Raw genomic sequence first — 26,036 nt, 5'->3', positions numbered from 1 at the left:
GAAACAATCATTATATAGCAAGAAACGAACAAGAGCGCTCTGAGAGTACAATATCCCCTGCTGGCAACGATGCCATAACTCTGGTAAAACATGACTGAACTGAATGAAACTGCAACATGCGTATTTCCGACATAGAACAAGGAATCCTATCAAGTTTCGTAAAATTCCTCCAAAAATTGAGAGAGGAGTTGATTTCAGAAGGTGAGTACCCTTCCCGGGACGGATGGACAGATGGATGTCACCACGACATAAAGCCCCCTTCGAGCCCTTCAGCCAGCGGGGGATAAAAATTGTGAGGGAATTTGATTTCAGAAAGCAAGCACACCTTGATGAAATTACCAGAGTACAAGTTTGTTAATAATCAAGGGCATAACTCTGGTAAAATTTGCCCAAATTGAACGAAATTTCAATATGCGTATTACGGTCATATACCAAAGCCTTTCGCCAAGTTTGGTGAAATTCCTTCAAAAATTGTGAGAGGAGTGGATTTCAGAAGAACATACTCCCTCATGAAACTGTCAAAGTTATTTAATCAAGGGTGAAAACTCTGGTAAAATTTTCACAAAAGAAATTAAATCGTAATATGCATATTACTGTCATATAACAAGGCCTTTTGCCAAAGTTCGAGAAATTCGTACAAAAATTGAGAGAGGAGTTGATTTCAGAAGGCAAGCACACCTTCATGAAAGTACAAGGGTGTTAATCAAGGGCCACAATTCCGGTAAAACACGACCGAATTTAATGAAATTACAATACTGACATACAACAATGCCTTTTGCCAAGTTTTGTGAAATTCCTCCAAAAATTGTGAGAGGAGTTGATTTCAGAAGGTGAGCACCCTTCCCTGGACAGACATGGCCATGACAATCCCCCTTCGGACCTTTCGGCCAGTGGGGGTTAATTAAAAACTACCAGCAGCAAAAATAACTAATTTAAAAAAAAAAAAAAGGTGTTTCCAACTCGTAGGCCAAATCCTTCTTTGTTAGTGTGTAAGGATCTAATCCCATTGAGTGGTTTCTATATCCACTTCTTTTGAGTATACTTCTTGGTTTTAATAACTTGTTTGTTTGCTGAACACAAACATGGCAATAAGTTCTTGTGTTAATGGACCAGACTCCACTTTTGGATCATTAATCCCTTTTGACTGAGAATGGCCTGCATGCAGGGTTTGGCTTCTGGTACATCTGTACAGATTTAAATACAATACCTACAATTAAAAACATTGTTCTATTGCGTTTATTTAATTCCTGGGCTCCAATCTGTAACAGGGAGTGATGTTGCATCCCATTAAAACACTTTACAATAGATTATTAGATTCTAATAGAACAGATGAGCCAAAATAACTGGGGATCTTTTTAATGGGCCCCGACTCGTTACAAGTATGAATAGGTGGACCTTAAAAGTAGAAAAGGTTGAGAACCCCTGGTTTAAAATCGACTTTATATTGTAGTTAAACCCTGGAACTATGATCTCGTAGCTTTTCTTTCATTTTTAGTTTGAGGAATTCACTGCAGCCGTTTGGATTTTTTGCTGCGTCATACTTAATTTTCTCAATTTTGCCGAGTTTTCATTTTCTCACTTGTTAGTGTGAACACTAAAGCAAAGCATCTGCAGGCATGGAAGTCCTCACTGGACCCAATTTAATGCATTTGGGTTCAATAGAGCATTTTAAACACTGTGTGTGGATGACGTCATTCTGTCAGCATGTGCTTGTGTGTACGTGTGCTGTGGTACTGACCGAAGTCAGCCAGTTTGAGCTCCCCACGGTCATTGATGAGGAGGTTTTGGGGTTTGAGGTCTCGATGTAGGACTTTGCGTCTGTGACAGTAGCTCAATCCTCGCAAAAGCTGGAACAAGAAGAGCTACACACACAAACAAACATTATTATTACAGTAGAGAATAAAGCATCTATAACGCCTCTTGTGATAAGCAGCGTTGTAGTCGAGTCACTAAACCTCAAGTCCGAGTCCAGTCTCGAGTCCCCAGTGTTCAAGTCTGAGTCAAGTCAGTCAAAAAAAAAAAATTTGAGTCAAGTCCGAGAACAAGACTCCAATCGCACCATGTAACGGTGGCTGTTTCAGCGCCATTAACATTAATTTTTTCCTGAACATGCCGTATGAACAAGTGAGTGTGCTTCTCTTCATCAGGGAGTGTGAAGTATTCTGTCAGAGATGGTTAGGAGACGGATGAAAGTGCAGAAGGTGTGTTTATTAATACAAGTGAAAACAGGTAAACAATCCAGAACGGCAGGCAAAATCGTAAAACAGGCGATAGGTCGAGCGAGGCACAAACAGGCTATCGTAGACTCCGCAGGATCAAAGATGAGAAACAGGAAATCAGGGATCAGGAAACCAAACAAGGAAATAAGGCTCGGTAATGTGTCAGTAACGCAACTCAATACTTCGCCAAGCAAGTGTGTTTTCACAGTTTTTATATAGGCGCACTGATTGCGCCTTAATCTTGTGCAGGAGCGAGTCATTTACGGCATGCGTGAGAGTCCGCTTGGCGCACATGCGCTGTCCAGAGCACGCCTGAGAGTCTATCTATCTGATGCACGTGCCAAGGCGCACAGGTGTGACACTCTTACACAAAATTAATATAAAAATGAATGTAGATATAAATATTATGCCAAATTATTATGGCATGTTACAAAAAATAAAGAAAAAAATCCAAGTCCTCGTCTACAATTTAGGAGTCCGAATGCAGTTAATGTATGAGTCTGAGTCCTCAGTGCTCAAGTCCAAGTTGAGTCACGAGTCCTTAAAATTAGGGCACGAGTCGGACTCAAGTACTACAAGCCTGATGTTAAGTTTCTCATGTACGATAATGAAGCAGTTAGTATCCAAACAAACACAATTTCTCCTCAGACTGATTCTGTGCTCGCAGGGTGTACGCGCGCGCGCGCGCGAGTGAACACACTGCAAAAAATAAAAATCTTAGGAAGTTTATTGTCTATTTTCAAGTCAAAACATCTAGCCACCCTTATTATAAAACATAACTGCCCAACAAGCAAAACCTCATTTAGCTAGAAAGGCTAGTTTTTAGACAGTCCATCTTGAAAATCTTGTATAGACAAAATGTCTTGAAAAAAAGTCTTATTTGGGGCACCTTTGAAAATAAAAAGTTTTTTTTTTTAAAACAAGTAAGTACATTTTGGACATTTGTCAAATGCGGTTCATCTTGTTTCAAGAAAAAAAAAAAAGTATGCTTATTTTGGGAATAAATGAACTTTACTGAAATCTTTGACTCTTTCATTACAATTCAACTCCACCTTACAGATCCTAAGTTTACTGCGACTGTTTTCTCAGTCATTCAGAGTGAGCTCCTTCTAGATGCTGTACAGACTCTAGACCAGACAAGAGCCTTCAAAAAGGCTATGAGTGAGTGGAGGGCGTTTTAGTGAGGGCTTTTTGAAATGCTGTGAGTTAAGTTCAGTGTTTTTTGTTTGGTTGGTTTTTTTTTTTTGTGCCTGATCTTGTAAACCCCTCGTACACATGAATAGTCAGTGCCCCCAAAACGCACTGTTGCTTTGGCGTTGTGTAAGCACCAAGTCAAAATGCGTAGACTTTTTTTATTATTATTATTTTTTTTGGTGCCTGAGGTCCTGGGGAAGTGGAATGTTAAGAGATGTTTTAATTAGGGCTGCATGATATCAGAAAAATATGCGATATTCGATAACATGACTGAATATCTCGATATCGATATGTATCACGATAATTAAATATATAATGTTTTTCTTACCTCTACTCGCCGTTCTGCCCTGTATCTAGCATTTTAAAAAAAACACCCAATGCATCGCTTCCATTCCAACATTATTTTTTATTGGAAAAACATGGCTACACCTGCAATGGTGTCCATCAATCATCTTTAAATCTCTTAATTTTTGTGAGCGCAGCAGAAAATGTCTTAAGTTGAAGTAAACAAAAAACTGAAAACTACATTACATTAATATAAAGCATTCAAAATGGCAATTTCAGCGGCTCCCGGGAGATGAAGGTGAGCGACACAGATTCACCATAAACTCAAACACAATCTGTTAATAACACATGTGGGTGAGAGAGCAGTGGTGTGTGTGTGTGTGTGTGTGTGTGAGTGTGAGAGAGAGAGAGCGGTAGCGTGTGTGTGTGTGTGTGTGTGTGTGTGTGAGAGAGAGAGAGAGCGGTTGTGTGTGTGTGTGTGTGTGTGTGTGTGTGTGTGAGAGAGAGAGTGAGAGCGGTAGTGTGTGTGTGTGTGTGTGTGTGAGAGAGAGTGAGTGAGTGAGAGGTAGTGTGTGTGTGAGAGTGAGAGGTAGTGTGTGTGTGTGTGTGTGTGTGTGTGTGTGTGTGTGTGTGTGTGTGTGTGTGTGTGTGTGAGAGAGTGAGTGAGTGAGAGGTAGTGTGTGTGTGAGAGTGAGAGGTAGTGTGTGTGTGCGCGTGTGTGTGTGTGTGTGTGTGTGTGAGAGAGTGAGTGAGTGAGAGGTAGTGTGTGTGTGAGAGTGAGAGGTAGTGTGTGTGTGTGTGTGTGTGTGTGTGTGTGTGTGTGTGTGTGTGTGTGTGTGTGTGAGAGAGAGTGAGTGAGTGAGAGGTAGTGTGTGTGTGAGAGTGAGAGGTAGTGTGTGTGTGCGCGTGTGTGTGTGTGTGTGTGTGTGTGAGAGAGTGAGTGAGTGAGAGGTAGTGTGTGTGTGAGAGTGAGAGGTAGTGTGTGTGCGCGCGTGTGTGTGTGTGTGTGTGTGTGAGTGAGAGAGAGCGTGGTTTTATGTTTTTATGCTGCTGTACAGCAGTGTTTGTCTCAGTGAGCCGCCCCACCACTGTTTTACAGGTACATGTCTTGCAAAGTACCTGAGTTTGCAGTACATCACCCCTCCTGAATCTAAAGTACTTCCAAATAGCAGACGTGCATTTTTTTTTTTTGGAAACCAGTTCCTCCTCACACAAGTTTGTCTCACCACACTTGCTCCCGCCTTCCGCCATCACCATGAGGCTTTTACTTGTTTTGCAATAGGGGGCGGAGTTATCTCGTGGCACTTGTTGACATTCAAATGTGATTGGACGGCACAGAAAAATGTGCCTTTTATCGAAATTTAAGTAATTTTTGCGGTATGTGTATCGCAAACTATGATATCGCGATATCGATACTTTTTCGATATATTGTGCAGCCCTAGTTTTAATGTTTGAATGTTGAAATGGGAAAAAAAATAAACTTGTTGCAATGCTACACGTGTCGTCAACTTGATTCAAGATAGTCTCTGGTCTCACATCTGGAGTATTTTACTAATTACAGGTCACAAAAGGAGAATCTTTTAAGCGAGCAATGCTTAGTTGTAGAATTTAACAATCCTAATATTAGTATATTTATCTTAAATTCAGTTTTTACTGCCAAGACTTTGTCATGAATTTAAGTGAAATGCCCTTAAAATGAAATAAATAAAAATGACTTGAATGGCTAAATGTAAGAAGTACGATCTTGTTATAAGAACTATATTGATTATTTTGAGTTAATCAGATCTCGCATAATAAGTTCCCCAATCTTATTTTGGAATTATTTCATCTAAAAACAGGTTAGATTTTTCATCTTACTTTAAGAAATCTTACCAAGTCAAATTTGACTAGTTCCATTGGCAGATTTTTTTCACCTGATTCAAGCAAATATGCTTCGTTTTAATCTTTTATTTCTTATTTTTGAAAGGCCATTTTTTGCAGTGCAGCAGAGCTGCTGGAAAGTGGAGCACTGCAGTAACTCACCTTCACGTTGTGCATGTGGATGCAGTTCCCGCAGTCATCCAGATACTGTTTCAGGTCTTTATCCTGAACAGCACAAATTCAAACAGTTAGAATAGAAAGGAGACGGAGAGTCAGGAAGAAGGAGAAAAAAAAAAAAAAACACCACGCGATCATGTATGACAGTAGTGTTAGCTTGGGAATTAAATTCCAACCGAGAGGTGTGAATTTAAACCCCAGACTGTCCTGTGCTGCTCCTCTCTCACACTTATGATAAAGGCTTTGAGCAGCTCATTGGAAGGAAGGCTGAAAGCTCAAAATCAGGGACACCGAGTACAGACTGCATACAATATTAATAAAGCAGTGTGGAATGCGCAACAAAATGGTGGCTGTATTACACAAGCTCCGCCCCTTCACAACACCGAGCTCATCATTTTGTTGGTCAAAAGGTTACCATAAAACATCTGGCCTATTATTCTGGCACCAGTGGCGGCTGCTGGTTTTTAAAACAGGGGAAGCCCATTTTACGCATTCATCGTAAAACCTGTAGGCCGGATATCAAAGCATAGAAAGGTGTGCCCCATTAGCATAGTGAACTAGACAACCCTACCTAGTGGCAGAAAGTATTTTTGCTTGTACATTTCATGTTATAGTCTGGCTTGCCAGGCTAGTGCCTCATATCCTTAATCAAAAATATCAAACATCCAAAAATCACTGGCTATTCAACAAAGAGCCTTGAACATCATACCCTGATATGCAACACAGAGTCTTTAACACAACACCCAGCTGTGCAACACATCCTTGAACATCTTCTGCAACACAGTCTGGAAATTCATAACCAGGTAGGCTATGCAACACACACAACCTTGAATATTATACCCAGGTATAACCTATAACACAGAGCCCACCATTCTCTTAACATTACTGAACAATATACACACATTCTGCCCTCCGCTCCTTTTCCAGAAAATGGTCTGTGACCCTGTCATACCAGCTGGTTGTGCTTTCCAGAGACTTCACCAATTTCTGTTAGCAGCTAGCACTGCAGATCCCAATAAGGCTCAAGCTAGCCTACAACCAGATTGAACTACAAATGAAATAAACGAGTGAATTCGCGAATGATCAAACTGATAGAATGGATGAAAGTTAACGGAGCACAACGAGTAATATTTACATTTATTTACAGAGTAATGTACAGAGAAGAAACGTCTATATGAAAAGAAAGTCGGACAGCACTTTGGCACACGACTACACTTTCTCGACATCCGCTGGGGACTGACTGATCATACTTCTGTGTTCCTTGCCGACGCCGAAGTACAGAGCCCGCCCTCCTCATGTCTTTCAAACACAATAATCCTTCATCAGCCCGGCTTCTTGTCCCTCCCACTGTCTCGTTTAGTCCCAGAGAAGCCCGGCTTCCCTGGAAGTGACGATTTTGTCGATTTTATCCAATAACAACTAGCCGAAATTGGCTGTTCAGAGCCCTCTCATAGACTGCAACGGATACCCGGCTGCCAGCCATAGAGCCCATTGAAATAAGAAAGGTTACAGCCAGTGTTGCCAGATTGGGCGGTTTTAAGTGCATTTTGGCGGGTTTTGAACATATTTTGGCTGGAAAACGTCAGTAGTATCTGACAACGCTGGTTACAGCCTGGCAGCAAAGGTGATTCTCGTAGCGAACTACAAGTTCGTCAGACATCACTCAAATAAGTTACAGGATAGTTATGAACGTAAATACAATCTTGGGCATATATTATGTTATGCAAGTTATTGTTTTAATGAGAATTCAACGTCGTAGATGCCGCAGTTTGGGGAGAGAATTTTAGGGGAAGCTCGGCTTCCCTTGTCGTCTCTGAGAAATCGCCCGTCTAGCACTGATCCATGCACATATGGAGAATCGTGCAGTCGCTGGAGCTACTGGAATTGTTTTTGTATTAACCGAGTTGAAGACGACACTACTGTCAGATATTAATTTCAAATCTGTGTTTGAGAACTGTAGATCAGTTTCTATTTTATGGCTCACTCCACATTCAAGTAGATGGACGTCTGTTTCTTATATGACTGAAAACAACTGCCCAGGAGCATTGGCATGATGGCTTCTGAGTGAACAGACTTGACATGGGTCAAATCCCAGCACTAATGGTGTCCTGTTTGGTTTCCACATCCCCTCCCCTCTGTATTGACATTTTAAATAAATAAAATTATACTCTGATCTGTTCTGCTGGGTCTTGATAAAATCAGTTGGGTTCCAGCACCAAAACATCAAGAAATTTGAGATACTATAATTTAATCACCATGACAACAACTCAAGCAACTTGTAAATTTTTTTTTTTTTTTATGAATGCAACTAGTACAGATAATATTGATCAAATATACCATGCACCGAGAGGCTCGGGTTGAAATTATGGATTTTCTGAGGTGACTGGGTATAGTACTATTTTATGAGGGGCGGAGTCCTGAAGAAAACAGTACTACACCAGTCACTGAAGAGAACCCATAATTCCTAGTGCCTCTCAGTGCACGGTATATTTAATTTTTATTCTATCCACATTCACTGGATATGAGCAATCGCACGCTCCGATTGGCTACGCTACCATGAGGCTATCAGCTCATATACCGTGAGTAGAGAAAAACAAAATGGTGGCACGTGTTGCTCAACCAACCAAGAACGAAATAAAGGATCATCATCGCATTTTTCACAAATTGCTACTGTCATTTCATCGGTTTGTTTACATTGTAAGTGTAAATGATTGTCAGACATTTTGTATAAATATCGAATTTGCAAAAAAATACAAATAAAAATGCTCCGTTTCTCAAAATCCAGTGAATGTGGATAGAATAAAACAGTTATTCCACTCAATCTCATCGTACATGGCTTATAGCCAATTCGGTGCTACGTGCTTCATCAGCCATCAGCTCATGTACGACTCGATTTCATGGAATACCTGTTAAATATCCCTCAACAAAAAATTCCAAACTTAAAAAAAAAAAAGTGATAACTTTTGTCTCTGAAACTGAATCTCAGCATAAATTCACTGGAGACAGCCATGTCTGTTGTTTTTGTCGGCGTGACCTTCGATCTGCACATGAGCAAGGTACCACGCTATCACTCCCTCCAAATATTTATTTTTGCAGTGCTATCGCCTGTTTCACCAGGCATGATACGTAGATCTACACACACAAATGCTCACGGAGCCACAGCTGTGACTCGAGTCGGTTACTAAACCGTTATTTTTGGCATTTGAAAAAGAGAGACCAAGAGAGTACATAAAAACAATTACTGACTCGCAAAATCAGAAAGCTGTTAAAACTACTGGTTTGTGCGGTTATTTTAATCTGTTCAGCTGAAAATCCCCCTGGCTGAAATGTTGATGTTTTTGTTTCGATTGTATTAAAAACTTCTCTCTTTGTCCAGGATATACCATGACTGACTCGCACCATATCCATTTTTTTAATTTTTGACGTCACCAAATACATTGCTTAAAGGAGAACTGAAGTCATTTTTAAGCTTGCTTTATTTCTTAATTAACGTGTTATTCAGTGACGTTTTCGGTTTTACTAACCTTATATCGTGACTCGTATTGGCAAATAATTGCAATTAAATATTATACTTATCGGCCTGTTCGGTTTTTAGCCGTGTTGAATTTAGTTCGTTTGGTCCACAGCAGGCGTCGCTTATCCGTGCGATCTTCACGAGACTTGTGCGAGACTTCGAAACGTCAAGTGTCAGCGCCACTATTTTGAAAACTGTTTTCCAAATGAAATATTGCACAAAAATGAGTTTAAATGACGATTACTGCCTACTTTTTTTTTTCAAAACTTTCCTGATCGCTATCAAAACAAACAAAACTTCCGGCTTGATTACGTCAGCATTCGAAAGAGGGCGCGCACGTCTTTTGACAGTGTTGGCAGATGTTGGTCGCTTTGATTTCCGCTGTACGTTTTACTTCCGTCCTACGATGTCTCGCACAGGTCTTGACAAATTTCGTTTACGGCCATTGCTTTGACATATGGACTGATATATTACGGAGCATATTTCAAACACTCATAACTTGCTATAGCAGTGACAAAATGGCAATCAAAAATGCATTCCGATATTTAATAAAATGAGAGAAATAGAATTTTGATGATAAAAAAAAAAAATTGCCTTCAGTTCCCCTTTAATCAATTTGTCACGTGACCCATCCTCGGCCAATCCCTGCACAGGAATTTTTTGATAAGGGATTTTTATATATATATTTGAGAGGACAGGAAAGGAAGACAAGCTGAATTTTGCTGCTGTGAAATGGTGGACTGAGGAAGCAGCCATTTTACTAGCAATTGTAATAAACAAAATTGCACTGTTAAAGTTAATTCTAGTTTCTCCTCCTTCCTTTTAGAAGCAACAAAAACATGTCGCACTGACATCACCAAATTAATAAACATCTGCTGGACATATGATCATGTCCAAGTGTGCATGCAATAGTGATAGATGTCTTCAGTCCTCTATTTTGCATGAATGTGACTCACTAGGTATTCAAACACGAGCGTCAGAGACTTCTGGGTGTGGATGATGTCATGCAGAGTCACAATGTTGGCATGTTTGAGATCCTTTAACAGGGAAACTAGCGAGGGAGAGAGAGAGAGAGAGAGAGAGAGAGAAGGGGATTAAAGAATGAAAAAAGCCATTATCCATCCAGATTACCGTGGCATTAACTGTCTGTACAACATTGGGCAATTAATGACCATAAAAATGCTCGGTTTAAAAATTCTGAGATCTCCCTAAGAAACTCCGTACTTACAGCTAAGGTTGCACTACATAAGGATCAAAACCACTTGGGGGCATGCTATTATATGAAAATAATCAACTCCGTGAAGTGTAGTTAACGATCCCACCCTGAAGTTTATTATGTTCCTGTAAGAGTGTGTCCTGAAATGCTGCATTCCTTTTATAAATTTTTTATTTAAAAATCTGTATTTATTGGCGAATTGCTGTGGTACAGCAATTCGCCAATAAATACAGATTTTTAAATTAAAAGTTTGACATGTAATACTTTATATGGACAATTATTGCTGCTGAATGTCAGTAAAACAAATGAGTTCCTGTTCTTACTTCCATTATGACCGATACAAAAATTCATTTCCTCATCAGCCTCAATTTTCCTTCTCTTTCGAGGTTAATAAGACAAAAGATCGAGAAAAAAAAAAAAAATTCCCCTGATTGTTACAATGCACAGACACTGAAGACTCCTTCAAATAATCCAAGTTACCAGTTATCTTCTCACGGTAAACTTCACATCATCAGTGATTACGTGGAATGTCTGATAAACACGTCCCGGTGTAAGCGGTCCTGGTTCTGATGCTACGTTCTGACTCACCCTCTCTGATGGCAGTACAGGGAGCTCCTTCCTCATGTTCCAGCCGGATCTCTTTGAGAGCCACAAGGTTATCGGTTAGCTTACTGCGACCCTTGTAGACCGTGGCATACGTGCCCTGAAAAGCAGTCAAAGCTTTTCATATGTATAAACTTGTACTTTACGTTCAATATATAACATTGTACAACAACAACAATAATAAATAATTATTCTACCCACATTCACTGGATATGAGCAATCATGCGCTCTGATTGGCTACTCTATGACTAGGATATCAGCTCATATACTGTGAGTAGAGAAAAACAAAATGGCAGAGCATGTTGCAGAACCAACCAAGGATGAAATAAAAACTCTACTTGAAAACAAAACCTGAAAAAAAATGGAATTAAAAAAAAAAAAAAAAGTGATAAGAATGCATCTTTTCCCCCCCAAGAATTATCATCGCATTTTTCACAAATTGCTCCTGTCATTTCGCTGGTTTGTTTACATTCTAAGCAGAAATGATTTTGTCAGACACTTCGTATAAAAGGTTTTATTTATCGAATTTGCAAAAAATAAAAGTAAAAATGCGATTTCTCTCAAAATCCAGTAAATGTGGAGAGAATAAAAGTTATTCCACTCAATCTCGTTGTACACGGCTTATAGCCAACGAGGCATGTAGCACCGAGTCGGCTATCAGCTCACGTATGGTTCTATTTCGTGGAATAACTTAAATATTCCTAACAGGATTTTCAAACACACTTGTGTAACGCTACAGTCACACTACAGCTCATGATGCTTTGCAATGGATCATCGATGAAAATGAGCCGTTTTGGTGGCGATGCATGCCGATATACAGGTGAGCTAAAGTTGCAGTCATACAGGCCAGCAGATGAACACTTGACTGTTACGTCTTCACGCACTTGAGTCTGGTGCAGCTCGAGCGCTCACAGAGCGTGTTTTGCACACTCTTGGCACCCAGTCGTTAGGACAAAACACCCGATACTAATCTGAGCACAATCAGCATGCGCATATAAGGAAGCCGTTTTTCACAGAGACTTTGCAAAGTATTCTCATCATCATCAGGGTCACGTTCTTTTCTCACCATGTTTATGACTCTGCTTTGATTTCGTTTGTGTTTTGTTACTCTGACCTTGCCTCACATTTTGATTTTGTAAATATCACACCTGCTGATAAACACCCTTCCTGCCGCCGCATATCTAACAGAATACTTGCAAATTCTCTATGAAAACAGTGTGTGCGTGCTGATCGCGCTTAAATCAGCATCAGGTGCTTCTCATAACGACTGGGTCCCAAGAGCACGCGCAACGTGCGCCGAAGGATCCCCGAATGTCATGCCTCATCGCTGCGTTGATGAGGCTCCTGTGACCATCGGGGACATGGATTCGAGACAAATACATCTCAAGAGGCTTGGTGAAGATTCCCTGAGCTTCAGGAAGTATTCCCAAACCCGTCTGTGAAGATTCACCGCGTAGTTTGCCGATGAAAACGTCATCGCCACCAGATTTCAATGCATGCACTGAAAATTTTCATGACGTTTTTGGCCACTCACGAGGCAGAGACGCACCAAAAAACGACTTGCAAAGTTCGGAGAACATTCTCTGTGCATCACGCGATTGGTGGCGATGCTACCAATTTTTCATTGCCAAGTATTCACAAACCCATCGCAAGCTGTAGTGGGACCAGGGCCATATATAAACAGTATTTTCTGGACAATAAAATTAAACGAATCTGAAACTAAAACTTGCCTTTCATCCGTTTCCCATCATATGAGCCTACCCGTGCAAGTAGTATGAATTTTACTGAAGTTATCAGATAGGAATAAAATAATACTACGTGGCTAAAAGTTTGTGGACACCTGACCATCACACCCTTATGTGATTCTTCCCACAAAGACTGAAACACACAATTGTATAGAATGTCTTCGTATGCTGTAGTATTACAGTTTCCCTTCAGTGAGCCCCAAACCCGTTCCAACATGACAACGCCCCTGTGCATAAAGCAAGCTACCAAGGTAAACTGGAGAGGTCCATAATGACCTTTGGGATAAACTGGAACATCTATGGTGCTTCAGACCGAAGTACCCTGAATGAGATGCCACTTCATCACAGGTCACCCCACACATACATACACTCATTCTTGCACTGAAGCACTTTGGCATGCCCAATAAACCTACAGGCATGTTGTTGGGAGGTGAACCCAGAGGTTCACCCAAGCATTGTGCTTATTTTATTCTTTAAATGAAAATTAAAAAGTGAAATTTCAAGGCAAAAACATTTCCTGCGGCTGGATGTTATAATGTGTAGCCTACGGTATGTAGAGCACTAGAAAGATGCACACAGCCCCATTGAAAAGCAACTGCTAAACCTGTGTGTCTGGACTCCAGTCAGAGCCCGACTCCAAGGTGATGCCATTTGAACAATCACCGATGTGTCTGCCACATTTTTAGTTTGCATGGTACCTGGGCAAGAAGTCTAACCAAATTCACCATTCACAACACTGGGTGTGGCTCGGTGCCCTAAAACGCAGCAGCAGTAGTGATTTCAGAGCCGGGCTACTGTGTTAGAGCTATAAGCTGGCTACAGACGTCTATGGTTTGAAAATTACAAGACCCCATACTCACTCACAGTCTACTTTACTACTACAGAATAAATCGGCACATTTACTACAGAGGCAAACGAAGGCACCTGGTAATTCAGAAAATACCACATTTATTCGATTTTAATAAGGAAGTAAGAAAACCTACCTCTCCTAGTTTGTCCAGTTTCACGTAGGTTTCCAGCTTCCCAAAACCGATTTCGGACTGAAAACAAAAACATTGGTGGTACTTCAGAATCAGCGGGACTCCTCTTACCGTCGAGTGACATCATCAGCACAAATTAGTTAATTAACTAACAGGTTAACGTATGAAGAAACGAGTGTCTTCCTGTGTCCGAAACTGCTCACCTCATTCACTACTCCCTACACAGGGAATTACTATATAGAGGACTATATAATGAGCTCTTTGGTAAAATGAAAAAACGCTTTCGGACACTTGTCAGTCGCGCTGGTATTTACGTCATTACTGTCGCACAATTAAAACGTGCCAGATTAGCTGGCTGGTGGGTTTTCAAAATAATAAATACCGTACATGCATGTATTTTTGTGATAAATCCATATTATACTGAGCGTATTTCCCACATTAATCAGTACAAAGTACCTGCATCTTTCAGTTCTTTTAAATCAAGGCGGAATACTTTCTTCTTTGCCGCTGCCTTTTATTAAATCACATTTGAGACTTTTAATTTGATTTCTTTCAGCGCGACCGCAATGCATGATGGGATATATTGCTTTGGTTAGTGACCATCGGTTGTACACTACTTTTCGTGATGCATTGTGGGATACTTTGAGAGCACTATATAGGGTGTAAATAATCCTCACTAAGGTTTCGGACAGCACTACAAAATGGCGTCCTCGCTATATAGTGAGTAGGGAGCGATTTCGGACACAGTCTCTGTCTACTAATCCTGATTGTAGCCTGGACAATCAATCGATCAGTCCAGACAAACATCCTACATACGTTAAAAAGAAGTCACAGTGTGAAATTAATCCTAGATTCAAGTATTTTGCAATAGTGTATCCCTATTGATGGAGTAATTTAATACAAGACTATGTTCATGAGAGAAACATCTCCATACAACTTTCATAGGTCAATCTCAAACCATCACACACTGAAGTATCCCGGGACAACCGTGGACTTTTAATCCCCCTGCACCGTTTTAGTCCACATGCTAACACACACATGCTCTAGTGCTACCCTGCTCTCAAAATACCAATTCAGCCTCATGAAGTGCTGGTTAATAAGCTAATGTGATGAGACAGCTGGATTAAAGCAGGGAAAACAAACAGCCCACAGGTGCTTGAGGACCAAAATCATGAATAGAAATATTACAATTTCATTTCACTCAAATATTTATCTGTACAAGGGCGGCACGGTGGTGTAGTGGTTAGCGCTGTCGCCTCACAGCAAGAAGGTCCGGGTTCGAGCCCCGTGGCCGGCGAGGGCCTTTCTGTGCGGAGTTTGCATGTTCTCCCCGTGGGTTTCCCCCACAGTCCAAAGACATGCAGGTTAGGTTAACTGGTGACTCTAAATTGACCGTAGGTGTGAATGTGAGTGTGAATGGTTGTCTGTGTCTATGGCCAAGTTTACATTAGACCGTATCTGTCTCGTTTTCTTCGCGGATGCACTGTCCGTTTACATTAAAACGCCTGGAAACGCCGGGAAACGGGAATCCGCCAGGGTCCACGTATTCAATCCAGATCGTGTCTGGTCCGGTGCTGTGTAAACATTGAGAATACGCGGATACGCTGTGCTGAGCTCTAGCTGGCGTCGTCATTGGACAACGTCACTGTGACATCCACCTTCCTGATTCGCTGGCGTTGGTCATGTGACGCGACTGCTGAAAAACGACGCAGACTTCCGCCTTGTATCACCTTTCATTAAAGAGTATAAAAGTATGAAAATACTGCAAATACTGATGCAAATACTGCCCATTGTGTAGTTATGATTGTCTTTAGGCTTGCCATCCTTCCACTTGCAAGTGGTAAGTGACGCGCATGCCCGACATGCACTGAGAGCACACACACAGCGGCTCAGTCCCGAATCACTGCTCGTGCACTTCACTCGCGCGCTCTGTGAGCTGCGCAGGGCCGGAGTGCGCACCCTCCAGAGGGCACTCGCTGTTCAGGGCGGAGTGATTTGGAGCGCAGGATGCCTGCGGAGCCGAGCGTATCCGTGTATTGGCGTTGCTGTGTGCACGCGAATCGTGTATTGGCGTTGCTGTGTGCACGCGAATCGTGTATTGGCGTTGCTGTGTGCACACTAATCGTTTTAAAAACGTTAATCTGATGATCCGCTGATACGGTCTAATGTAAATCCCACCTATGTGTCAGCCCTGTGATGACCTGGCGACTTGTCCAGGGTGTACCCCGCCTTTCGCCCGTAGTCAGCTGGGATAGGCTCCAGCTCGCCTGCGACCCTGTAGAACAGGATAAAGCGGCTAGAGATAAATGAGATGAGATTTATCTGTACAAAGTGTCCTGGCAGCTTATAATGGCAATAAGTGCTGATAATATGGAGCTGTATGTTCTCTGCTGTGATTCTGAACATGAGAGAGAAATGATCAGTTATGAGTACATGGGACAATTAGTGAAGCAGACAGGACAGAATGAGATCAGAGAGACACAAAAACACATGAGCGAGTGATCGGTTGGAAAGACAGATGAGCGAGGGATAAGTAGTCCAGAATAAGATCAGCACGTAACCGGGGGAACAGAATGTCACCGGCGAGAGATCAGCAGGACACATTGAAAGATCAGCAAGCGATCAGGAGGACAGAATAAGGTCAGTGAGTGGATCAGGTGGACAAACAGAGATCAGAGAGCGATTAGTAGGATGGAATAAAATCCTTGCGTGAACAGGGGAACGGAATGAGATCAGCGAGTGATCAGTGGGACGGAAAGAGATCATTAGGTCAAAGAGATCAATAGTTATCAGGGGGATCAACAAGTGATCAGTGTGAACAGATCGTGAGATCAGCAAATGAAAAGCAAGCCAAACCAATCAGCAAGTGATCGGGGGATAGATGGAGAGATGACAGGACAAACAGATCAGCAAGTGATCGGGGGACACCACTTTAACGGGCACAAGTGCTGATGTGGAGCTGTGTGTTCTCTGCTGTGACCCAAAATACATAAAGACACGGAGGTGGACAAGACAGAGACTGATGGAGAGGGCGAGAGGGAAAAAGCATCAGGAAGCGACAGAGGGAAAGATAATGGGCACAGAGAGAGGACTGAAGACACAGTGAGTGACAGAACTCCAACAGAGAGAGACAGCGATAGAGGACAGGCAGAGGGATTCACTGTCAGTCTGTACGGCAGATTAGTGTGTGTGTGTGTGTGTGTGTGTGTGTGTGTGTGTGTGTGAGTGAGTGAGTGAGTGAGTGAGAGAGAGAGAGAGAGAGAGAGAGAGAGAGTGTGTGTGTGTGTGTGTGTGTGTGTGTGTGTGAGTGAGAGAGAACAGAAAGCCAGAGAGGAGAGAGAAAAAAAAATCCAGTGAGAGAGATAGAAGAGAAAGCCAGAGAGAGATATCCAGTGAGAGAGAATAGAAAGCCAGAGTGAGAGAGAATAGAAAGCCAGAGAGAGGGAGAGAGAATAGAAAGCCAGAGAGAGGGAGAGAGAATAGAAAGCTAGAGAGAGAGAATAGAAAGCTAGAGAGAGAGAGAGAGAGAATAGAAAGCTAGAGAGAGAGAGAGAGAGAATAGAAAGCTAGAGAGAGAGAGAATAGAAAGCTAGAGAGAGAGAGAGAATAGAAAGCTAGAGAGAGAGAGAGAATAGAAAGCTAGAGAGAGAGAGAATAGAAAGCTAGAGAGAGAGAGAATAGAAAGCCAGAGAGAGAGAGAAATCCAGTGAGAGAGAATAGAAAGCTAGAGAGAGAGAGAGAGAGAGAAAGAAATAGAAAGCCAGAGTGAGAGATAGAAGAGAATGAGAATAGAAAGCCAGACAGAGAGAGAGAGAGAGAGAGAGAGAGAGAGAGAGATATCCAGTGAGAGAGAATAGAAAGCCAGAGAGAGAGAGAGAGAGAGAAATCCAGTGAGAGAGAATAGAAAGCTAGAGAGAGAGAGAGAGCGAAAGAGAATAGAAAGCCAGAGAGAAATCCAGTGAGAGAGAATAGAAAGCTAGAGAGAGAGAGAGAGAGAGAGAGAGAGAGAGAGAGAGAGAGAGAGAGAGAGAGAATAGAAAGCTAGAGAGAGAGAAAGAAATCCAGTGAGAGCGAGAGAGAAGAAAGCCAGAGAGAAAGAGAGATCTTGATCAGCAGTGGTCAGTATAGAGAAAGAGATCAGCTCATAGAGAACAATGAATCTACACAGAGAGAGAGAGAGAGAGGAAGATGAGAAAGCATCGTTACCAGAGAGACCCTTCGCAGTCGTCTGCTCAACGGTTTATCAAACAGCGGGCTGTTCAAACTGAACTTCTCCAGGTAGCTGTCTGGGAGTCGGATATCAGCCGGCAGAGACAGCCTCTTATTTATGTCCTTAGGGAAGATACAAAATACACACACACACACGATCCTGAATGTTTAATTGCAGTGCACATCTGTCACCAACATTCTGATCCAGTAAACCTGATGAGAGGGATTTTTTGCTTTTTAATGCCCAGTACAATAACCAAAAAAATCACTATTAACCTCTGAAACAGTCACTGATTCAGGTCTAAAAACCCAAACAAGTCTGCGGCAGGGTGTGAGATCAAAGTCCACTGTGAATAATTTAAAATTATACTCCATCCATCTGTCAGGGTGAATTAACACGCCAATTTATTGCACGTCCTGCTGCAGAGCTGTTCTTGTGTGGCTTGGAGGAAAACAATAACATCTCTTTATTTGCCCATCACCAACACATCCATCATTCTGAGAGCCATAAACAAGCCCAGCAGAAGGACAGGAGGAGGAGGTGGTGGTGAGGTGGGGCGGGGCAGTGTTGAAGTACCTCAGTGGAAATTTTGCGCCCTGCATTGTTGCGCATCCTCACGCGGACCGGGCTGTGCACCTCGTCCGAGGAGGTGGCCGATGCCTGATCGCTTTCTCCATCGGAGCCCATTTTTACATCTTCATGGACGATCTCTGAGTGCACATGCAAAAAAAAAAAAAAACCCACACACGGGTTACGCTGCAGTCATTTTTTCTTAAACCGTACATTCCTGGCACGTGTTCTGGTTAAAACTGACCACATCAGAAATCATGCAGAAAAGAGACATAGTATCCCCAGAGATCTGACAAATCATTACTAAACGCAAACAAAATGGCTGGTTAAAAGGGCTCATTTGCGTATTTCAGCTTTGTGCAAAAACCAGTATCATAAAGGCCGATGTTATACAAATTATTAATAAACACAGGGGCGGATAAACGATAAATACATTAGCGAGCCTGTTGGGAAAGTAAAAGGTCCAGTATGCTGTCCTGTGTGTTTCATAGCATTAGAACTGTGTTACTTCCACCTCGGATGAAGTCATGTGTATTCCCGCTATTGTGTGTTATTGCTGTACGTCCTCTACTGTCTAAACAAAGCAATTAGAGCTAGGGGAAAAAATTTTTTTTTAATATATATATTTTTTCCCAGATTACACAGCCTGATAAGGATTGCCACTCATTTTATACAACCCCAGTTCCATAAATTTGGGTCACTGTGTAAAACAAAGAACAGAATGACGACTTGCAAATCATGGAAACCCTATGTTTCATTGAAAATAATACAAGGACAACATAAACGTTGAAACTGAATTTTTTTTTTTTTTAAACACGCGCTCATTTTGAATTTGATGTCAGCAACACAACAAAAGTTTGGAAAAGTTCTGTAATACTTTATTTTAAAAAGAAGAAGAAAAAAAAAAAGATTTAGTTACATTGGCAACAGCTCAGTAACATGATTGGGTACAAAAAGAGCATCCCAGAGAGGCTGAATCTCTCAGACGTAAAGATGGGGAGGGGTTCACCGCTCTGTGAAAGACTGCGTGGGCAAACAGTGCAACAATTTCAGAATAACGTTCCTCAATGTAAAATTGCAAAGAATTTGTGGATCACATCATCTATGGTCCATAATATCATTAAAAGATTAAGAGAATCTGGAGAAATCTCTGTAGACAAGAGACAAGGCTGAAAACTGACATTGGATGCCTGTGATCTTCAAGTCCTCGGGAGACACTGCATTAAAAGCAGACGTGTGTCTGTAGTGGAAATCACTGTACGGGCTCAGGAACACTTCAGAAAACCATCGTTTGTGAAAACAGTTCATTACTACATCTACAAATGCAAGTTAAAACCAGATATAAACAATATCCAGAAACACCGCCACCTTCTCTGAGCCTGAACTCTTTTACAATGGATTGAGGCGAAGTGGAAAATTGTCCCGAGGTCTGACGAATCAAAAGTAGAAATTCTTTTTAGAAATCATGGACACCACGTCCTCCAGGCTAAAGAGGAGAGGGACCATCCGGCTTATCATCAGTGCATAGTTCAAAAGCCAGCATCTGTAATGGTATGATGGTGCATTAGTGCACATGACATGGGTAGCTTGTACATCTGGGAAGGCATCATTAATGCTGAATGATATATACATGTTTCAGAGCAATATGCTGCCATCCAGACAAAATTTTCAGGGAAAGCCTTCCTTCTTTCAGCAAGACAATGCTTTCAGCATGTATTAAAACTGCATGGCTCCGTAGTAAGAGAGTCCAGGTGCTAAACTGGCCTGCCGGCAGTCCAGACCTGTCTCCCATTTAAAACATTTGGTGCGTTATGAAGTGCAAAATATGACAAAGGAGGACCCCAACTGTCGAACAACAAACTGTATATCAGGCAAGAATGGGACAACATTTCTCCTTCAAAACTACAGCAATTGGTCTCCTCAGTTCCGAAACGTTTACAGAGTATTGTTAAAAGTAGAGGTGATGTGACAGTAGTAAACACACCCCTGTCCCAACTTTTTTTTTTTTTTAATATGTGTTTGACATCAAAAATTCAAAAAACAATAAAATTTCTCAGTTTCAACATTTGATTTGTCTTTACACCATTTTCAATGAAATATAAGGTTTCCATAATTTGCAAAATTATTGCATTCTGTTTTCATGGCTTACACAGTGTCCCAAATTTATGGAATTGAGGGTATATTTCATTGATTCAAATTGTCATAAAATTTGTTGCATGATTTAACGACACACTTTACATCGTTCCATGCCTACTAATGAAGTATGGCTACCTAGTTAGATAGATTAGTATGTTAATACAGTCTCAGGGAAATAAGCAAGTATACAATAATTATCCTTTAACGTAGCACATTTATATTTACCTTGGCAAAAAAAAAAAGTCAGTAAGCCGTTGGCTAACGCTTTGGCTAGGAGCTGTACTGTCTTGTTCCTCGTAATTGCACAAACAATATTATTCCAGTCTGATTAGTGTTTTTCTTTTGGCAAGTTAAACCTTGAAGAGACCGTAAGAAGCCGGAGAGGTAACAGTATACCGTCTTTGGGTCTTTTTTTTTTTTTTCCTGCTCGGTTTCATCAGTGTTTCCACATGCCTACTGATTCCAGAAAGATCTCGCGTGTAAAAATCTTTCTAGGTCAACCAGATTGTGCCTTGGCAAGGTGTAGCGCGCAGTAGGCGGTGGGATTTGGACAACAGTTTGTCACAAAGATATGAAGTGCATTATGTTTAAACATGCATACCATATGAAAGGTTTTGTTTTGCAAAAATAAGGACTTTTATTTGGTTGAACCTACTCATTTACTTCAGACAAAATGAAGAAATTAATTTCCCAGACATAGAAATTTGCTTGTTGCAGACACCCAGGTTAACGATTTGTACAACAATACATCGTGCAAATCTAATCACCACTCGCTTCAACCCCTTCAATTCTTCATGTGCACGTGACGTCACGCTTATTTTCCAAACTGGGAGTCCACCATGTTGGATGATCACCACCACCACGATAGCGGTGCTTCACGTGTGAGCTGTTGCAATGCTTCGTGATTTTCTTTTGATTTCATTACCTTTGAAGAAAGTTAATGCTTACTTTGTGCGCGGGATATAATTGCGCTAATAATGCTACTCGTGACAAAGAGAAACGGCTCTTCAGAATTCCCAAAATAATTAAAAAACGGCGACAAAACAGATGAACTCTCCAGAGAATGCAGTGCGTACACTGTGGCTCAAAATCATCCATCGTAAGGACTTAAAAAGTGCCATTCCACCATTGGATGTATTCTTTGGCATAAAATACAATATATTTTATGACAACATGACTAGACAGAGAAATCTTTTAGCTTCAAAATGATATCAAACATAATTTTTTGACAACGACAAGTATATTCATTTTGCGACCAAAGTCACCTACCCTTTTAATTTCCGCGCGGTAGTGAAACGTGATGTCATCGGCAGGTTCCCCTTCTTGTGTACCATGTCACGTGTGACGTGGCACAGATTATCAGCAATGGCGGATAGAACGCGATTTCCACTTGTCGATTGCTGTGCCGATATTCACCATCGACCGTCTCCTTTGGGCATCACTTGCTATTTTCCTTCGCTTCTTTTCCGAAGCTGACAATCGCGTTCTATCCGCCATTCCCACACAAGAAGGGGAACCTGCCGATGACATCACGTTTCACTACCGCGCGGAAATTAAAAGGGTAGGTGACTTTGGTCGCAAAATGAATATACTTGTCGTATAGATGTACTACTCCAGAAGCGATCTCACTGATACGGATAAACCCAGGCCTGGGCTATAGACCCCTTTCACTGACGTCACCCGAAACCGGAAGTAAACAGACCCTGCGCCATTTTGGAAGACCACCAAACTCGTGATTGGGGGGAAAATAACGGCAGCGGTACGTGAACCCACGAGAATAAAGTGGAGTGGCAAACGACTGAAACAAATCTGAGCTGTTTTACCGTATTTTCCGGACTATACGTCGCTCCGGAGTTTAAGTCGCATCAGCCAAAAAATGCATTATGAAGACGAAAGAAACATATATACGTCGCACCGGACTATAAGTCGCACTTTTTTGAAGGGTTATTCTATCCATAGAATCTGTGATTCTATCTGATAAGCGGCGCGCGGTTACTGCGCGACTGCATTGTTTATTTAATAAACGAACAGCTGAGCAGTGATGACGCGCCCTTTGCCCTGTAAGTAGCCTAGTCTGATTATTTTAAATATCTACTACTATCTTTAATACTATCACTATCGTTATTACTAATAGCCTATATTATTATTATTATAACTAATATTAGTAGCCTATTACTGATGTATTAATCAGTTTGCTTTTAGATTATTTTTACCGGTAGGGCTTATTATCGCCCCATGGCTCTTTCATCTTTGTTATTAAAGCTGTAGTCATCATCGAGGAGAGTCATTCTTCATTTTTGTCGAATTTTATTTCATTAAATCAGAGGTCAAGTAGGCTATAGGTATATCATCTCCAAAGACAACCGTCTAGTGAAAAAAAAACAACCGCTTTTAAATCCCCTACTTAAATCCTTAAAAAGAGTAATTTAACTCATGTCTTGTGTGATCTGATCTCCAATGGTGAAATAAACCGGTTGTGATATGAGTAGTCTGTTATTTTAGAAGATAAATTTAATATATAATTTAATATATAGCCTAATAAAAAGAATATTTTATAACATCACGACATATTACTGTCTGTAACTGTTCGTCACTAAAGCGTTTTCTAAGATCATAATGTCTGATATTATTATTTTTTTTTTTTTTTACACATAAGTGCGTGTGCGTAAAGTTATAGTAAACCACCCCCCACCTTTTTTTTTTTTTTGAGTCGCCGGACCCACCCACCTCCTGCGTTCCGGGACCTCCCACTTCACAAATTAAGCACTGCCTAAAATCATTACATAACTTATTTAAATAACTATAGCCCTATCATTAATAATAAAACACAGGCCAATCAAGTTTATCAAGCTGATGATTTCACTCCAAATCAGCAAATCCATTGAATTCCTCATCCTCGGTGTCGCTTCTGAACAACTCTGCCAACTCCAGCGGCAGACGAAGCGCCGTTTCCTCTTCTTCTGCGTGGCTGTCGTCAGACTCAGCATCAGCTCCAGTTATTCCGCGGTGGAAAAAAAACAAACAAAAAAAAAAACAAAACAACATATATACGTCGCACCAGAGTATAAGTCGCATGGCTAGCCGAACCATGAAAAAAAGTGCGACTTATAGTCCGAAAAATACGGTATTTATGATTTATTGGCCCAACAGTAGACTTGAAAGAAACCTGTGTGAGACTTGGCAAAAAACTGTGGATATAATGGATAAGTCTGTGCATGATCTGCGGACACTTTGAGGTAAGCAAACGCAAGAAATTCAGATTTAAAACATGCTAAATTGGCCCCAAGTTGATAACTGTATGAGGAGCAAGCCTCCCAGACTTCTACAATTTAATAATAATAATAATTTAGGATGGTTTGGGGCTTGCTCGCTGCTGCCAGGTTGGTTGTTGAGTAGCCTGACTGACTTTTTTTTTTTTTTTTCTTACGTGTGGTATCATTGTTGACGCGAGGTTGTTTTTTGAACATGCCAATGTGGACACGATTTCCCCTGATGAGTTATGACTTCAGACGCGATGCGTGTGTGGAGTCTGCGTGATGTGCGCAAGATAGGCTTCTCATGTGTTTGGAGATCCGCGCTCCGAGACAAGCGCAAGCACCCCCCCCAGGGAAAAAAAAGGGACCCCCTGAAAATATCGGCATAGTTCGAACACTGAGTGTAGGCACTGGGTGTAAACAACAAATAGTTTACAATGTCTGGGTAGCAAACAGATGGCAGAATTGGTGTCTGGTCCTCCTTATGTTTCCATTCTCCCTTGCCGCGAGTCTTATCATATGGGTCAAACCCATCAATCACAGCCAGTTTCTCCACATACCGTGCCCTTTCTGCAGCTGGTAATGTACTCACATAACCAGAATTATCATCCATCGTGTCACTTTACTCTCGCTCGTACTTTGTTTTATATTGTGAGTGCATGTACTTGGTCTTCCAATATGGCGCCTAACAAAATCTCGCGGCGCGGTGACGTCATGTGAAAGGGGTCTATAGGGATCGTTATCGGTCTGGTGTGAGAACCGACCGCATAAACTGCAGGGGGACGATTTATTTATAGTTATCGATATTGTGGGACCAGACCTCAGCATAAAGAGACAGTATTAATGAATGAACATGATTAAAAAAATAAAAATCCTGAGCCTAAAACACTGTTTAAGGGGGCGGAAATCTATTGGCATCCTCATGATCATTTTACTTCAGTAGAATAACACTTTTTGGCACAGCAAAGCCAAGAATGTGACGTGATTTAAGTGCTGCTGTTATTTCACACATTCAGTATCCGCAGCGTAGCTCTCAGCTCCATTCCTGTCCTCATCATCTCCCACACTTGAGTGATGGGGGTATCAGACACTGCTTTAAGATCTCTCTCTCTCTCACACACACTCATAAGGAAGGAGTTAGAGCTAAGGTAATGCACTTTAAAGCAATCATCTGCGTGCGTGAGTGTCTGAGTGTACGTGCATGGACAAGTGCGTGTGTACCGAGGCGTGTGGTGTGGTTGAGATAGGAGCTGAGGCTGCGGCCCAGGCTGCGTGGCCGGTGCAGGGCGCTGCTGTAGGACTGCAGGAGTGAGTGCATGCTGAATGAGCCGCCCGCTCCTCTCACTGAACCACGCAGAGTGGCACTACCCCCGCCTGGCATGGCCTCTGGGAGAGAGGGAGAGCAGAGAGGAGTGCACACACACACACACGGGGGAGGGAGGACAGGAAGGGAGGAGAGGACACGAGATGGAGAGGGATAGGAACATAAACAGACAGGCCAGAATTTGAGAAGATATAAGGTAGACAGAGAGAGAGAGAGAGAATAATAAGAGTGAATGAGGAAAGGTGAGAAAGACAAATTATGTCGCCGCCACCGATGAGGGTTATGCAATAAAAGAAAACGGGAAGAGACATCAGGAGAGGGGGAAGGGTTGGAAGAAAGAAAGAAGGGAAACAGCAAATTAAAATCGAATCAAATCAACAGGGGAAACAAAAAAAAAAAAACACTCCTAAAGCATGCATTAAGTCCAGCAAAACCTCAACACAAAATTGTTTCACTGTTAAAAAAATAAATAAATAAAAATAATAATAATAATAATAATCTGTCCATAAAATCAGCAATGCCAAAAACAGGGGATGTACAACTGAGTTCCAATTAGTCTGTCTCTCTCTCTTTTTATTAATTTTTAAAAATTTTTTAAGCTCAGATTTTTCATGCCGTCGCAAATTGCCGTTTCATGTCATGCTGTTGAAAGTTGAAAATCTACGAGCAGGAGATTCATCATGATGTGAAATGAGCTCAGCCTGGCTGAGGGATACCTGGACCGTTGCCACAATAAGGGGGCGGGGGAC

At 41.5% G+C, this 26,036-nt stretch overlaps 1 protein-coding gene across 3 annotated transcripts in view; it reads right to left on the bottom strand.

The window, feature by feature from the left end:
* Positions 1–26,036, bottom strand: part of cdk16 (cyclin dependent kinase 16) — a 104,600-nt gene that overhangs the window by 21,730 nt on the left and 56,834 nt on the right. For 2 of the 3 annotated variants that reach the window (XR_009655544.1, XM_060932429.1), the window contains exons 3-10: positions 25,185–25,349; positions 18,580–18,713; positions 18,000–18,125; positions 13,797–13,853; positions 11,054–11,168; positions 10,206–10,300; positions 5,721–5,783; positions 1,739–1,862 (exon numbers count right to left, since the gene is read on the bottom strand). Coding sequence is in view for 2 of the 3 variants with exons in the window: in XM_060932429.1 (XP_060788412.1) it covers positions 1,739–1,862; positions 5,721–5,783; positions 10,206–10,300; positions 11,054–11,168; positions 13,797–13,853; positions 18,000–18,125; positions 18,580–18,713; positions 25,185–25,349 (879 nt within the window). In the remaining variant the exon portion in view is untranslated. The remainder of the gene's footprint in view (positions 1–1,738; positions 1,863–5,720; positions 5,784–10,205; positions 10,301–11,053; positions 11,169–13,796; positions 13,854–17,999; positions 18,126–18,579; positions 18,714–25,184; positions 25,350–26,036) is intronic. The other variant, XM_060932430.1, reaches the window with a different exon arrangement.

Source organism: Neoarius graeffei, chromosome 10, assembly GCF_027579695.1.
Source record: "Neoarius graeffei isolate fNeoGra1 chromosome 10, fNeoGra1.pri, whole genome shotgun sequence".
Lineage (NCBI taxonomy): Eukaryota > Metazoa > Chordata > Actinopteri > Siluriformes > Ariidae > Neoarius > Neoarius graeffei.
The sequence above is the reverse complement of the archived record's forward strand: the minus strand, read 5'-3'. Positions and strand labels throughout refer to the sequence as shown.